The sequence below is a fragment of the Perna viridis genome, chromosome 13, assembly GCF_037379345.1.
Source record: "Perna viridis isolate PV_CMFRI_1.1 ecotype Kerala chromosome 13, ASM3737934v1, whole genome shotgun sequence".
Taxonomy (NCBI): domain Eukaryota; kingdom Metazoa; phylum Mollusca; class Bivalvia; order Mytilida; family Mytilidae; genus Perna; species Perna viridis.
This window is the reverse complement of record NC_142457.1, coordinates 28,046,037-28,063,310: the sequence shown is the minus strand read 5'-3', so window position 1 is coordinate 28,063,310 and position 17,274 is coordinate 28,046,037. Positions and strand designations below refer to the sequence as shown.

At 34.3% G+C, this 17,274-nt stretch overlaps 1 protein-coding gene across 1 annotated transcript; it reads right to left on the bottom strand.

Moving 5' to 3' along the window:
• Positions 1–7,446: 7,446 nt before the first annotated feature.
• LOC148600203 (transcription factor Sp3-like) lies at positions 7,447–16,924 on the bottom strand. Its single transcript, XM_088557895.1, has 7 exons — positions 16,756–16,924; positions 14,951–16,643; positions 14,021–14,210; positions 12,001–12,093; positions 11,176–11,276; positions 10,375–10,494; positions 7,447–9,468 (listed from the first exon to the last, which is right to left on the bottom strand). The coding sequence occupies exons 1-7, from the start codon at positions 16,816–16,818 to the stop codon at positions 9,329–9,331; spliced, it is 2,400 nt and encodes a 799-aa protein (XP_088414021.1). The 5' UTR covers positions 16,819–16,924; the 3' UTR covers positions 7,447–9,328.
• Positions 16,925–17,274: the final 350 nt, after the last annotated feature.

The following is a 17,274-nucleotide window of genomic DNA, read 5'->3' as shown; positions in this document are numbered from 1 at the left end:
GTCATTGTTAGTCTTCCTGCTTGTACCTACTAAAGAGGTCATTGTTAGTCTTCATGCTTGTACCTACTAAAGAGGTTCTTATTAAAGTAGGTTACTTTCACTTAAACTAGAATAACAACATACTATACTATTAAAGTATGAAACCGATAATAAGGTGCTATCAATCAATCAATCAGTTGATCTCCCCATTGACACCATATTATAATAAAGGATTCACAAATACAAATTACAGTTGTGAACAAACTAAAAACATACTAAGATTCTAAAGGTGTGGATCTAGATAGATTAAAACAAATTTGCAGTCGTATAATGGTATCATGGTATCGTAATTTTCATCATTGTCGTCGTCCTTAGATACTTCATATCTGAATAATTAAGTATAAGTGTATAGATCTTCATGAAACTAAACCGCAATAGAAAACCTGGTGCCATATGATATTTTGACCCCTGCAAAATATTGAACCCTGGTTAAAATGTAGCGAAGTTTTAACCCCAACTATAGGTTGAATACAACCAAAGGGGCTAAAATGTCATAGGGTGGGTGGGTAATCTGTTGCAGCAGGAGGGTTAATTTTATTTATTTTACCCCGACCTTATTATGATATTTCCCCTTCTGTGACAAATAAACCCCCGTTTAGATGTTTTCAACCCATCCTGTGATAAATTAACAGCAGAGGGGTTAAAAAGTATCGTAGCAGTGGGCTAAAATATCATAACGGGGGGGAGGGTTATCAGTAAGGGGGCTAAAATATTATAACAGGGGGTTAATTTATCACAGCTGGAAGGTTAAAATATTGCAGTAAGGGAGATAATTTAAACATAAGGGGTCAAAAGTATCCCAACGTTGGGGGAGCGATTAATTTTTTCACAAAAGGGGATAAAAACATCAAACGGGGGTTAATTTATCGCGGAAGGGGAAATATATAACATAAGGGGGTAAAAATTTCACAGCAGGGGGTTAAAATATAATAAAATCAACCCTCCTGCTGTGTTAGACCCACAATATTTTAACCCCTTTCGGTGATAAACTAACCCCCTCTATAAGGTTTAAAATATAATGAGGTTATTTTAAAATAACCCCGGAGGTGAATATTTCAAAATGATATATTATCCCAGGGATTTAGATAGCATATGATATTTTGACCCCGGAGTTAATAAATTGCGGGGTCGAAATATATGACACCGGGATTTATTTTTAAGGGGTTTTAACTGGAACTGATTATGTCTGAGGGACCAGAAACAAACCTTTTCCTGTTTTGCAGATTATAGTTGAGTTAAGATGAATGGATCTTATAAATTGTACCCCAAGGTGGCAACACCCTCTCAAAAGGAAGGCTTGGATTGATTAGGGGGGTTGTGCTTATTGATGAATAAAAAGTCAAAAAGGGACATAGCTGGTTTAAGTCAAGTTCTATTCCTGTCACACATGTCTAATTGTATTCAAGATTGAAATCTGTATCAAACTTGAATGGAGTGTGAAACTTGATCTCGCTCTTCATGGTTTAACCCCTGCAGTCTGGAATAAGCTTTATTATTTTTTTTATTTAATACCACGCCTCCCCCCCAGTACTAAAATGGTCTGTGTCTAAAAATTGGTACAAGGAACATCATACAGGGATACATACCTGACTAGAAAAAAGAAATATTAACAAAATTTAAAAACAATAAAAGCAGGCAGCGGTTCTAACCCCTTTACCCCATGTGGACCAACCACTGCAGATGATTTGTCTAAATTGGCCGAGAGATCCATGATATCCAAAATAAGAATTAGGTCTCATCCTCTTATGATTGAGAGAGGAAGACACCTCAATATTCCAAACGGTAGTAGAATATGCCCCGTATGCCATATCAACATTGCAGACGAAGAACATTTCTTATTTGAGTGTGATCTATACTACACACTAAGAGATGAACTAAAACTGAAAATTTCTTCTTTATATAAAAACTTTGATACGTTTAATATTATAAAAAAAACTCTATATAAAACACCATAAATAATAATAGAAAAACACACACCAACTAAAAATAAACACCCCCACTTCAAATGCAGTTGAATGTGTAACCTGTAAGTTCAACTTTTTCCCTTTGCAGTTCCCAGACTGTAACTTTATTCCTTCATGCACATCTATATATGATGCCCTACCTTTCCATAAAGTTTCATCAAAATCACTTCTGCGATGTAGGAGGAGTTGCGCTTTAATATGAGGTGTTAACATTTCAACACTTAAGTTGGATTATCTCCCCTTGGAGTCTGCTGACAGTAACTATATTACTTCATGCACATCTAAACATGTTGCAGAACCTTCGTATAAAGCTTCATCAAAATCCTTTGAGTTCATTAGAAACGATTTATAAACATGAAACATAGGTCTCACTAACCACTTCCGGGTCAAATGGCCACCCACCCCCTCTATGTAGTACCAAAAACACACTGAACCTAGACATATGCATTGTAAGTGCATTATTTGCGTGTAATATGATTAAAAGTAGTCAAAATAAAGCTAAGAATGTGTACTCATATATGTAATTAACTACAAAAGTGTATGAATATTGTTTACATGTGTGAGTAATTTGCCTCCATGCTGTCAGTTAGCAGAACAGGTAAAAATGTGGATTTCCAGTATTATTTATTCAAGTATATTTTGTGAAGAATTTCTACTATCATCGTACCATTAGCATAATGATTTTGGAAGCCTTACTTTCCAAGCTTCGCAACGGTATGCAACTTTAAGATGTCATTTGTCCTGGGAATTCACAGTGAGACTTTGAAAATTACTTTTTTAACATGTAAAGTAATGGAAACGTTAGAAGTGGTTAGTGAGACCATACTTGATTTGGATTATCTCCCTTTGTAGTCTCCCTGACAGTAACCATTTTTCATCATGTATATCTACGTAAGGTGCCAAGCTTCCTATAAAGTAGGAAAATAAAAGTAAGGTGTAAGCTTGACTTTATGTCGATTTTTGGGGTTTTTTTTTGTCAGCAGAGCTGATTAAAAATGTTTATCATATATATTATCAATGAATATTGATGCTGCTATAAACACAGAGAAAGGTCAAATGCTGCAAAAACATAATCAAAAGAATATACCACACAATTTTTCTGCTAGTCATTTATGGTTTTTCTTTCTTCAAGGAAATAATAAATAAATCATTACTGCAAAAAAAAAAAAATAATGACCCTTTGAATATTGCCCTTGATTGATATCGTGACCTTGACTAACAGATATCAAAATATCAGGCTGATTACAAAGGCAATATAAAAAGTCAGAGTGACAGAGTAAAAGCATTTTTTTTTGTGGCGGATTTTGAATTTTAATCGCCAAATTATCCTAGCCCCATCAGAACAATCCGATGAAAAAAAAATTAATTTGAGAGAAGCTAAAAATTTGTGGTCTAAGGGAGTTATTAAAACAAAATTTATTTGAAACTAAAGGCACAGCACAAAATTTAGATATTTCATATACAGTACGTGAAACCTGTCTAAACCAAATACTTTTTTTAGAGATCTTTATATCAGTGTAAATGTATATTTTGGAACCTTAGAAAACCAACCACCCATACAAGTCTTAACCAAGCCAATTTTAAATTTGAAAGAGTTGGGTTTAGACAAGTTTCACAGTATGTAATTCATATAGAATAACGCACATGGATAAAAAAAAAAAGACAGTGACATTCCTCGGTTAGTTCAGTCTATGCCTTTAGTCATTAGCCCAAAGCCTGAGGCTTGTAAAAATCAATTCTGGTTAGTGAAAAGTCTGAGAATTTCAGTTGTATTCTTATAAAACAGAACTGAAATTGACTGTTCGGGCCAGTAGCTGAAATATTGATGACACGGACTGTAACAGTTAGTGAGTAGCACGGTTTTTTTAACATGATTGAAATGTTAATTATTATATCAAAAAGCATAAACCCTTTAGATTTGCCATTGAAAAGCATTTATCAGGCGCGTAGCTGAGGCCAAATTGAAGTGTATGCAAAATTACGGCAGGGGGTCCAGGGGGGCGAAGCTCCGCGGAGATAGCGTTTTAGAGCATCATTTATGCCTCTCCTGGATGTATTTAAAATATATATATATATATTGGCAAAATTAAGTGCAGGCAAAAGCTTTTTCACCTAACTATTATTACTTCCGATTTACTCTAAAAAAAAAGATACTTGAACATCATCAGTTTATCATGATGATCCAAACTGGTTATACTCCACCAAAAAAAAAGAGGGTCAGGGTGGTCATCAGAAAGAGAGGGTCTAAATACATTCTGGGACACTCAAGAAGTCAGGCTGGTTGGTAGACAATGAGAGTCTAAATCCATTCTGGAAGTTTAAGGCGAAAAAAATATTGGTGGTAGGTCCTCAGCTGAATCCATTGATGATGATGAAACGTCATTATCTCAAACATCCCCATGCACATAGTACTGGAAGATGATATATACACAGTCAAGATGAACATGGAACAATTGAGATGAAAGCAGACTAAGATTTCATCCGACACATACTTCTATGCCACTGGGGAGACATAAGTCTTGAAAATAGAACAAAAATAAAAATGCTGTACTTGCAAGCACAAAATATGTAAAATTTAACTGCTGCATTTTATATTTAAAAAAGAACACCCAAACCTGTCCTAACAGACGGACAGACTGATAAGACCACTTTATACACTTGAAAAAGTAACCAGAAGTTAATAAACTACCTCCAAGACAGACAGACATGAAATCACTAATCAGATAGACTGACACTTTGACCACTTGATACATTTGACTAATTCACCAGAGATAAAAAAAAAAAAAAAAAAAGAAGCTCCCAGGAGCCTGAATCGCTCACATGGTTAAATGTCGACTTTCAGTGGCAATTTAACAAGAAGTTGACCAACTACTTTGACTTAAGAAGACGTTGGTAGGACTTATCATAAGGATCATTTCAGTGATTGAAAGTTTCTTTCTTTCTATCATAGTTTTGAAGATATTGGCTGAAAAATGTAAAAAAAAAAGTCCTTTTTCTCCTTTCAAGGGCAATAATTCTTACAAGGATTCCTCTGACAACTTTTTTGATTACTTTTGTAGACCTAATAATAAGGATCATTTCAGCTACTGAAAGAATTTGGCTAAACCTAACGGTTTTGGAGATATATGCAAAAAACTACTGTCTGACCCCTATGTTCTATTTTTAGTAACGACTGCCATGTTTTTCGACAGATCAAAAATCCCCACATCAGTTCTATGCAATTTACCCTATGAAACATTCATTTTAAGTTTGGTTTCAATTGGTCAAGTAGTGTCAGAGAAGATTTATGGAAAAAATAACATAAAAAATAGAAAAAAAATGTTGAAAAGGGCAATAACTCCAACATGGCTTAACAGATTAGAACTAAAATTTGACCATAGATAGATCTCGTCATGCTGAACACTTTTATTCATGTTAAAATTTAGCTAAACCTAACTGTATTGGAGATATATGCAAAAAACTACTGTCCGACCTCTTTGTTCTTTTTTTAGTAATGGTGGCCATTTTTTTGACGGATCAAAAATTCCCACATCAGTTCTATGCAGGATTACCCAAGGAGCATTCATATCAAGTTTGGTTTCAAGTGGTCAAGAAGTGTCAAGAAAAAACATTAAAAATAGCAAAAATGATGAAAATGGGTAATAACTCCATCATGGCTTAACGGATTAGAATGAAAATTTGACCACTGATAGATCTCATCATGCAGAAACATTTTTACAGTTGGAACTGTCATGCAAGTTGCTAAATTTTTTTTAAAAAGAAAATTACAAAAAAAAGAAAAATGGAACAAATCTGTAAAAATTGCATAAAATGGACAATAACTCATGAATCTGCAACTCAATCAACTTGATATTAAGTTAGTTAGAAGGGCCTTAGTAGTCTCAGATTTATTCCATTTGTTACAGTTGCAAAGGTACAAGTCAAATATATGGTCAGAACCCTATGTTCTTTTTTTAGCCATGACAACCATGTTCTTTTTTTTAAAAATCATGACGAAAGGCAGATGACAACGAAAGCCAAGTTATGACAAAAGCAATGGCAATAACTCTTACAAGAAGTTATCCAACAATTTTGACTCCAAGAAGAGTTTTGTAGGACTTATAATAAGGATTATGACATCAGTAGGAAGGAAGTTTCATTCTATCTATTATAGTCTTTTTAAGATATTGGCTGAAAACTGCTATAAACGTAATTTTTTTTGCATTTCAATGGCAAAAAACCCTTACATGATGTAGTTCAAAACCAACGAGGAGTTAGCCGGACATGCCATGATCCATATATTTCTGAGTAAAATGACTAAGTGTAACTACCACCAATTTCCGTAATATTTTACGAAAATCAAAATCCTTTGGCCCTGCACACCTTCATCATGTGTAGAAATATCCTGTAAAATATTTTAGATGTAGTTCAAAAACTGTACGAGGAGATAGCTAATGCTGTTGCTGTAATTCTTTTTAAGACAAGTCAAAGTCAAGTGGCTAAAAGACCTGCTTTTACTGCTGGTGGCGCAGGTAAAAAGGAAGGAAAGAAAGACGGAACAGCCTCATCACTTTAAGGATGTAGACCTAGGGTAATGGACACAACTCTTAAAAATCACTGGAATGTTAGTATGCAGCATTTTACTTCAATCTTATGTAAGCATCTAATTAACTTGGATTCATTTTATTCTGCTTCAAACGAAAGCTTGAGAGGCTTTGGTGAAATTGAATATGATACAAGCATATCAGTGATTTCATGAGTTGTGTCCCTTACCCTACGTCTACCTCCTTAAGCAGGGGTATAAATTTCTAAATCCTAACGAAATATTAAGGGCTGTTCCTTTTAAATTTACATGGGGAGGGGGAAGCAACTTGTAAAAAACCCCCCACACACACACACACCAACCAATATAAAAAAATGTTGCCAACATAGATCCTTTATATACCCCCACCACCAGAAAAATAAAATATCAGGGAAATGATCAATCTGTTGAAAAACGCATGTGTAGTGCTACATTTTGTGACATCAGAGCACCAAAATCTCCAAACCCCCAGGTATATTGAATTTTAGAGATGAATATTTCACCCCTCCCCCAAAAGAAAATAAAAAAATCAGCATCCCCATGTAGATTTAAATGGAACTGCCCGAACTAAATATGACAGTTGATATCCATTTACAAGAACTGTGATCCACCAGATCTATGAATGTTTAGAAAGTTATAAAGGCATGAAATCACTTAAATTGTTGTACCGATAATAATAATAATAAGCAAGATTTTCTAAGTTCAACTGGGAATAACTCTCATAATTTCACTCAACATGACAGACAAAATTTTGAGGTCCTTTTTTAGCTAGTTAACAATTTTTTTGAGGATTTGACAGAAGTGACTTCTTGGTGGATGCATGTTTTTTTTTGATGCAGTATGCCCTGAACATTAGAGCTTATTTGTTATTAAAAAGAAAGATATTTTTTTATATTTTAATAAAAATTTTAAAATGTTTAACAATAATCAGTAACAAAGTTGTTAACAACAGTTACAACATTTCTATGAAGTGATTCACAGATGGTCACCATGACGACTTATATGGCTGAAAATGAAATATTTCAAATATTTCAAAATTTGTACAAAGAAAGAAATAAAGACATCAAATGAACTATTCAAATTAGGTTTATATCCAGATGACAAAAATTAAAGTATTTAGTATATTGTAAACTGTTGGATTTTTTTTGCAAGTGAAACTGAAAAAAATATGTTCAATTCAGATATTGAATTTTAGGGAAAATACTTGTTTAATGAAGTTATAATTCAATTTTGCATGTAGAAATTATTTCCACTAGCTAAAATTTGCTTGTGGAATTCTATATGTATTATAGGTAAGGCAAAAAAAAAACAAAACAAAAAAAGTGTGTGTTTACTGTCACATGCTGAAAAAAAAAAGGGTTGGTAGGTTAATTTTTTTTTTTTTGGGAGGGGGGGAAGGGGGATTCAATTGAGGTTTCTTGACTAATGTTTCATGAGAAAAACAGACGACATTGTAATAGTGCACATGCTTGTCTATCAGCTAGTTTTCTTTTTAAATTGTTGACAGTGCTGGCACTGGAGGGCGCCATTGTTGTTTAATATGATAAATACCGGTACCGGTGACAGATAAACCGGGAATTTCCAAAATTTCAGAAAATTGTCAATAAAAAAGTTAGGGTAGCGGCGATAAAATGACTGTAAACACACATACTCGTTTTTTTTTTGTGCCTAAAATCCAGAAATAACCAAAAAAAAACCTAGGATTTCGCAAGCGTAAATTGTTAATACTTGCTGAATTTAGCTAGTAGAAAAATTTCTTAAATTCAATCCTTGGCCATTTAATGAATACCTTTTGTATCTACATGTATGACCAAAACTACCAGGATAGAAAATTCAACCATAGACATCCTTTACTATCTAGCACATTATTTTTGTGTCAGATTTTGTATGTAGTTATATAATAAACAATTAAGATGGTCTTCCACGTCCATGTAACACCAACTAGCGCGAAGTAACAAAAATAGATACTGGAACAGTTTTACTGTGAAATTACATGAATTAGAAAAAAACTTGTACTGTACTTTAATGTCAGAATTGTAGACTTTTCAAAATAAAATAAAAAGTTTGGTGAATGGCATAGATACATGTTTAATATAAACATTTGTAAACTATTGTTCATATATCCTAGTCTTATCAATTAGCAGTAACTAAAAGAGCAAAACATACATACAGGGCCAGAATCTAAATATAAATAAACTTAATCAGTATGGATTTATTCATGATTAGCTTTCAATAAATCTGACCAGCAGATATGAGATGTACAATAATACATGTACATTTAATATCAGATGCATGAACACATAAGAACGTCCCAGGAAAAGCAGTCTTTCCAAAGGTATTTTTCTGGAATTTCGGTCTGGCATTCCAGATTTTTTTACAAGTCCCGCCACATTTTTACCAGTGATATCTGATGGTCCAACGAACCTTACGAAAGACTGCAAAAGTGCCATGAATATAAACAATGCAGTTATTAGTACACATTATACTATAAATTTTAGTTGTAAAATCAAAATTTACAACACATGTCTGTATAATGTTCAGTTTGAAGCATCTGATCCTGAAATGGATTAAAATGTACATGTAGCAATACTTTTAGCTCTTGGTCTGTCTCATCTTGTGGTCAATGTAGCAAGATTACCGTGTTCTCAAAGAACAACCCAAGCATTCTGTTTCCATGACAACAACAGAATAGTGTGTCAGCGACAAAGTCATTACTGTTACTATAACAACAGCTATTCAATGTGGTCAGCAATTTATTGCTATGTCAGCCTGCCTGCTGTTGTACGTATGTGACTGTGACAGGTCCATCATCACTGTGAACCAGAACACTCTCTCCCTCCTCGAGACCTGTGTCAGTCTCTATCACCTCAACATCCTCCACATCCTCTTGTTCTTGACTTTCCACTGTAATGTATAAACAAAAAAGGATCAACACAATGATCTGGCAAGAAAAATAGGACTGAGAGGCACAATCATGGAAAAGATTGCATTTTATAAGGATATATTATAAATAAAAACCATTGTCATCCAGTGGTTCAACTGTAAAATTTCAATGAATCAGATATCTTAATAAAAAGGACATTTAAGAATGAAGTTTCATTTTTACGTTCTTTTGAAGGATGGGGCGCTGAACCTGTCTATTATAGGTTAGCTGTGACATTAACATATTGATCCATTTACATCCTTTTGTTAAAAGAGATGTACATGTATAATGAAATACATCATACACTGTAAACAATATTCCATGATGAAGTTGATTTGATTTTAATGTTCAAACTTCAAATTATTCAGCCAGTTAATCAAGTTTTTTTCTCAAAATTTAAAATGTATTGTGATTGACTGAAGATGGTTGGTTTATCATTCAGCTGCAAATTAATTCATACATGTAAGCCTGGCTTACTGTGATATTTTGTTTTGATTTCAAAACTGTCATTATTCTGCATACATGAGAGAACTCTATAGAGAAGATTTTATGAGGTCAACAAACAAAATGGCAATTGGCAAAATAAGAAGTAAATATACATAAAAAAAAAGAACAATAACGGTAAAACCTGGGGGAAAAAAATCATCACAGACTCCATAATTATTTAGTTACTTAGAAATGCTTTTATTACAATTTTGTTCATGTATATGCTTGTGTTATACACTTTTATAATGTAGGATACTTTACATGTACAAGGAAACATAGGGCAAAAATATAGGCAAATAGGAAATACATACATAGAAAATTAAGAATCTTTAAAGGATTTGAAAAAAAGAGAAATACACTCGATAACAAAGAAATGATGAACAACTGAATGTAAGCTGTACCTTGATCTGTAGGCTGTGCTTTACCACCTCTATTGTTGTTGTGGGTCTTCCTGTGTTTAGATAGATGGTCACTTCTCATAAATCTCTTGTGGCATTCTTTACACTCAAACCTCTTCTCTCCTGTAAATACACATTGTCACTTAAAAAATGTAGACCTAGGGTAAGGGACACAACCCTTACAAATCATTAGAACGTTTGTATTTAACATTTTACATCAATGTCATGTAAGCATCAAATTAACTTGGATTCATTTTATTCTGCATCAAACGAAAGCTTTAGAGGCTTTGATGAAATTGAATACGATACAAACGTATCACTGACTTCATAAGTTATGTCCCTTACCCTAGGTCTACCTCCTTTACATTACAAAAAATAAATATATTGTGGAAATTTATATTACAAATGTCATTTTTTGTTTTATTTGCATAAGTGTCTCATAGACATATTCTCGACAGTATTACTGCACAATTGTTACCTGAACAGATTTATAATACAAATATGTACATTTACTCATTGTGTGAGGAATTGTACAGAAAATAAATTATACTATACAAAATTATAAAATATAGTACATGAATTATAAATGTACATTATGTGTATATATTGTTGCTTTAATGCAGGGAAATTTGCAAGACAAGCACGTGTTTGTACATTTTTAATTTCACCAATAGCAGTAAAAATTTATAAGCCAAAGCATGTAAAACATTGTAAGCCCATGAAAATGTGTAAACACTGAATCTAAAAATTAACCAAGAGATACTAAAACTCACCAACTGCCACTTTTTATTCATTAAAATTTACCTGTGTGTGTTCTGCGATGTCTCTGTAATTCATCAGATCTTGTGAATCTTTTGTTACAAAACAACCAATTGCATACAAATGGCCTTTCTCCTGTGTGCCATCTACATTGTAAAACAAAATAAGAATATTTTATTACAAAATTTAACAACATGACACATGTACATATAATGTTATGCAGTTATAAAATTTGACAATATCAATTCACGAACTCATTAATAAAGAATAGATAGGTTTAAATATAGCTAAACATTGCTCAATGACGCATTATCTGTGATATAAAATATATCACTAGTATTTCCCAAGTATGTGTATTCGAGACAGCTTTACTACATTTAACATGAGTGTTGAAGTCTCTATGCTATGCAATGGAGGAAAATATGGACTCCACAACTACTCCAACATCTAGATAAGATGAGCCATAAAAGTAAAAGTATTTTTGAAAAAAAAAAAAAAAAAAAATTTCAAATTTGGGAAAAATTTTTTTATTTATTGACAGAAAAAAAATTATGATTTAATATACCATCTGTTCACTAAACAAAGTAGCTTTTCAAATAAATTATTGTAACTAAATCTAATGCAGATCAACATACATGTAATATTCCAGCCCCCCCCCACCCCCTTGAGAAGAAAATCGTCTATTGTGCCTAATTTTACATGATAAATAATTTATCTACTTTATATATCATAGCATGTAAGCTTCAGCAGAAAGCTATACTGAAATGATGAGTGACATGTACTTTACTGTAAACTCCCCTCAATTCCAGTGGAAGCATTAAAATTAACGCTCATTGAAGCGTATTTCACAATAGCATCTTTAAATCTTACCTTAAATGTGCCCTGAGATGCGAAGTTTTTCCATAGACTTTATTACAGCCTGCTATATGACATATGTGCTGTTTCTTCTTGTTCTCACCAGTTCTATAACATTAGTAAGAGTAATCAAGGGAACCAAGGTTATAGCGGTAATCAAAAGAATGTAATCCAGGGACAAAGACCAGACATGGAATACAGACATACACAACAAAGAACATAAAGTAACTAAAATCATACATACAAAGTAACAAAAGCAAATGAGCAACTTGTACTCCACTGAAAACTGGGAGCATGGACCAGGTGCACCAGTAGGGTAAGCGTCCTCTGCTGTTCTGGAAACACCTGCCGAGTTGCTCATAAAAATTCAAGTCCGGGGTAGACAAACGAGGAAAGGAAAACTATAATCCAGCTACATGTACATGTAATTATATAGCCATTCATTATAGGGGTGATTTTTAATCATTTGTTACTTGTAGCACAGGGCATAAAAGGAAAGGATTTGGTAACATTGTAAAAATCCTACTCTATGTACCATGAATAAACATACATCTCCCTACATCAACCAGTCCTGTGGTTGTCTTGTAACATCAAACATCTTTGTTTTTCCCAGTCCTATTTTTAGCATTGTCTAGGTATAACTCAGGGATCATTTCAGAACCTTGATCTCATTGGTCAGGCCATCCATTTTCTTGAACAATGTGTCAATATAAAACGACCAAAAAAAATTTTTAAAAATCCTTGACCTCATGTTCATAGATTATTTCCTTACACACTTTTCACCCTCTTTTCTCTAATTTCTTGGGTCTTGGGCCCCCTTCTCCAAAACAGTAAAAAAATAACTGGGTAAATATCAATTTATTCAAACATTTTCATTTTTTATGCAGGACTGAACAGATGGCTGTGTCCAAGAGAATCCTTGATTAATTTTTCAATATTTTTACATTTTCAAGAGAGTCTGTTAAGAGCTTACTGTTTGAAAGCACTTTTATAAATATTAGTATGTACATGTATCATGGTGGGGGTTGTTGTCTCTATGACATATTCACCATATTCATTGAAGTTCAGGAAAAACTGTTATATTTTTTCAGTCTATGAAGAAATACATGTAACCTCAATCAAGTGGTGTAAAACAAATAAACCTGCCTACCATGTTATTTTCCAGTGTGCACCACAGGCATTGAGGTAATTTCCAATAGACTAGAAAAAATATAACAGTCATTCCTTATAATTCAATTTTAAATCTTCAAAAAAAGGTTGATGATGTCACAGTCACATAATAAAATTTGGTCTATGATAATGAGTTGATGAACACAATTTTTTGATTCAATCAGAAAGTGTGTTACTTCTGAAATTGACTTATTTATATTTGTTTATGATTGCTTGGGTAGTCTAATGAACACTTCCTTCACATCTTTTACTTACATACACTTGTCAATTTAAACTGACTGTTTTCACATAGAATACATGTCTAAGTGAACCTGGTTACAAAGATCACCCAACATTAAGAATAAAAGGTGTGTGTATTTTGGTACAATGTATATAACTTAAATGATTTTCATCATTACGCAAGGTTTGTAAGTCTTGTTCTAGTTTATTTATTGTTTACTTCCAGGAAAACTAAACACTGCATCACAATGCAAAATCTTCTATTTCATAATTTTCTTAACATTTGTATTTTTTAGAACTAGATATTTGTCATTTTGTATCAGTATTTTTTACACAAAAAAGATATTTTGCTTTTAATATTGACCTCAATGCTATGTTAATGACGAATCTCCCTGCGTTGAATGGTAAACTAGGATCCATTCTTATGAAACAACAGAGTCATGTGACAAGACTTCCATACCCTATTTCAAAACCCTGCTACATGAATGCAGAGATAAATATTAGCCCATGGCTAATAAGATTTTCGGCTTGGGTAAAATTTAGTTGAATATATACAAAATATTTCAAAAAAAATATAGTCTGGGCTAACAGCGATAATTTCCTAATCTTTACACCTGGTATGTTAAAATGCAATCAACCGACTTACCTGCCCTCATTATCTTTACAGTTAGGACATGTACAAGCTACCCTTCGTAACCTCCTGCCAGGGGTGCCCGGTTCCATAGATTCTGCCTTAAACTGTGGACTGATGGATGTTATCTGGTTTGGTTGGGAGGCAGGAACTATCTGCCATTTGTTGGGATCATTGGGGTCCTGTTGTAGAGTGGTTTGCTGACCTACAAATAATACATACATGTACGTTGTAGTAAATAAATAAAAATGGTGGGCAAAGGGGAATAACTCTAATTAATTCTTCCAATCTCATCCATGTATCAGCATGTATATTAGTATGACTTCGCATATAATGATCAAGGCAAGAAAAAGAAAATGTAACTAAAGAATGAGCAAATCAAGTTCAATCCAGACTCTGTGACTCATGGGGATCATATTATAAAGTATGATAATTTCAAAGTGTAACCAAGGGAACCAAGATTTGAGCAGTAATCCATGGATGGAGACTAGACTGCAAAAAAAGACACACAACAAAGAACATGAAATAAAGACACAAAAGTAAATGAGTAACCCAATCACCACTGAAGACTGGAAGCATGGACCAGGCGCACCAGTAGGATATAGGCTTCCACTGTTTTTCTAGAAAACTGTGAAATCGTTTTGGTTAAAATCTCAAAACATCCTACCAAATTTTTGTAGTGTCAATATAGTACATATCCTGATTTCAGCTAAGAAGTTTTTAAGGTTTTTCATGGTTTTGTGGAGTAATGTACATAATAAGATTACTTTGGAGAATATAGAAGTAAAAATAACATTATAATATCTTTAAAATAACATATGTAAATGTACAAATTTTTCTTACTGGAATAATATACATGAAAATGACAAACTGCATCATCTTATTTGCAGATAAATGTGCATAAAAAGAAGAGCCATCCATTGGATAAAGTTTACATGTACTTACTCAGAACATTTTGTAATTGAGCTGCATTTACTGCCTGGGTCCCTTGTTGTAAATTGATATTTGTAACAGTAGCAGGAAAGGATTGTGGACTGGTTTGCTGTTGGTTGCTTTGGGTAGCTACTGTTAATGTTCCTTGCGGAGTTAAAGTAACAGTTCCAAGTCCCTGAGGAATGTTGTTACCTGTAGCAATCAACTGACCTTGAGGAGTCAATTGGAAACCCTGTAACCCACTATTTTGTATGTTTTGTAATCCCTGTACATTTTGTAGTGTTTGTAAATTAGGTACTGAGATGGTTTGAACACCTTGAGGACGGATATTAGCCATGTTGATAGCAGAAAGCCAGGGATTTATAACTTGGTTTTGACCAGCAATTTGAAGACCTCCTACCGTTTGGTTTGGCATCTGCAGAGTAGCAAACTGTTGTGGAGCAACAATGCCCTGCATGTTTGTTTGTTGTGGAGATGAAGCCACTGAAACAGTATTAGTTCCCGACACATTTGTTTGAGCACCTGATCCTAGTACAAAGCTTTGACCTCCAGTATTTGATACTGGAATTAATTGTCCAGTAGCAGCATTCAAAACTAGCGTAGGTAGATGTGATAATATATTAGGTGTTATAGCCTGTCCTGGAGTCAATATGGTCTGACCAGCAGAGTTTTGTTGTAGTATCTGAGGTTGTTGCTGATTTGTCTGCTGTGTATTAACTGTTTGTTGTGGTGTTGAGGGTTTACTGTTAGAGTCTTCACCTTTGATCTGATTACCAATGTTTGGATTGGCTTGTATTTCAATATACTGTGGTTGTTGTTGAACCTGGACTGTCTGACCAGCAATTGCAGAGGAAGTAACAGTTGTCTGGGTTTGCCCTGCAGTTGTTGTCAGTCCACCATCAGTTGTTGTAAACTGCTGTCCTGGCTGAAAAGCTGATGCTGGTATACCAGTACCCTGCACAGGTATCTGTACAGTCTGCATAATTGTTTGACCATTTGCAGTTGACATAGGAATCTGAATGAAGTTAGACATGTTAGCCATTTGAATTTGATTCTGAGGCTGTACTGACTGTAAAGCTTGAAGAATGTTGGGTCTAGCTTGTTGCATTCCTTGTACATTACCCAAGTTCACCATATTTCCTCCAAGGTTGACAACGGTCCCAAGGTTGGGGATGACATTGCTGGTAGCTGCAGCTATACCTGATGCAGCCGCACGAATTATCTGACCTGAAGGTGTAGCAAAAAGTGTCTGTTGTTGTTGCTGCTGTGGCTGGTTTGCTCCAATTATCTGTCCACCGTTCCCAGAAGCCATCGATGATGGAATAATGATCGCTTCCTGTCCTTCAACGTTGATCGTTTGAAATGGTTGGACAACATTGTACGTAAGATTGCCACCAGGGCCTGCAGTAGCAATAATTTGTGGCTGAGAAGTAGAATTAACTTGTTGTTGAATTATTTGGCCTCCGCCCAGTGAAGAAAGGGGAATTCCAATAGTTTGTTTACCCGAAGAATCGACAACGGCCCCACTCGGAAGTTGCACCCAGTTAGGAACAACAACATCGCCACTCCCACTTCCATTTGTCCCAATAACTCGGACTTGTTGTGGTGTACCATTCTGTGTTTGCCCCTCCTCTTGGTTGTGTGGCGGTGCCCCTATTTTACTGCACGTTGCTGCTAAGAGGGCTAATGGGGACGGCTGTGTTTCCTGAAACGAGGCGGGGTCATAGATTAGGGGTGTGAATCACAATGGCCATCGCGAACGATTTTTTTGCCGACATTTCGAATAAATTTTGATTATTTAATGTTTATTTACATACCTGTGTTGTGCCACCAGGTACAACATATTCCTGATTGTTTTTCTTTGGAGTTGTCGCCGTCATTTATCGGTAATCCCCTATTTTTAATAAATAATACACACAATTTTCAAAACAAAAATGGGCTGTGTACGGAAAGCCTTGTTCTCTCGTCGTGGCTGCCTTCCAGCTCGGATGAATTTTGAATTTGTGACTATGATAAAGTTACGTATTTTATGACATTTAGAAGTAAAAATTGGTAAAATAGTATTGTTTATTCATTAAAAAAAATGGTTCGGTTTTTAATATGATATTAAAAAGGTAATTTGATGGTCTATTCCTAAGAACTGTTTTATAACGCGCAATTAGCTGTAAGCGCACTGACTCGTGAATCGGTCGTTGGCGTGGTATTTAAAATTTGATTGACAGCTAGGCGTAGAGGGGCGCGTGTTACTGTCTACTAAGTTGATAAAATCACAGGGAACTAAATGGCTTTGTGTAGAGGCGCCAACGGGTTATTTTTCAAAATCACAAAAGAAAATG

Bases quoted from the DNA above. Each gene is read 5' to 3' on its own strand.
- LOC148600203 (XM_088557895.1), bottom strand. From the start codon at position 16,818: ATGACGGCGACAACTCCAAAGAAAAACAATCAGGAATATGTTGTACCT. The intron at 14,211-14,950 runs GTAAGTACATGT...TATTATTTGTAG, and splicing joins TCAATTACAAAATGTTCTGA to GTCAGCAAACCACTCTACAA. The intron at 12,094-14,020 runs GTAAGTCGGTTG...CTAATGTTATAG, and splicing joins TGTAAAGATAATGAGGGCAG to AACTGGTGAGAACAAGAAGA.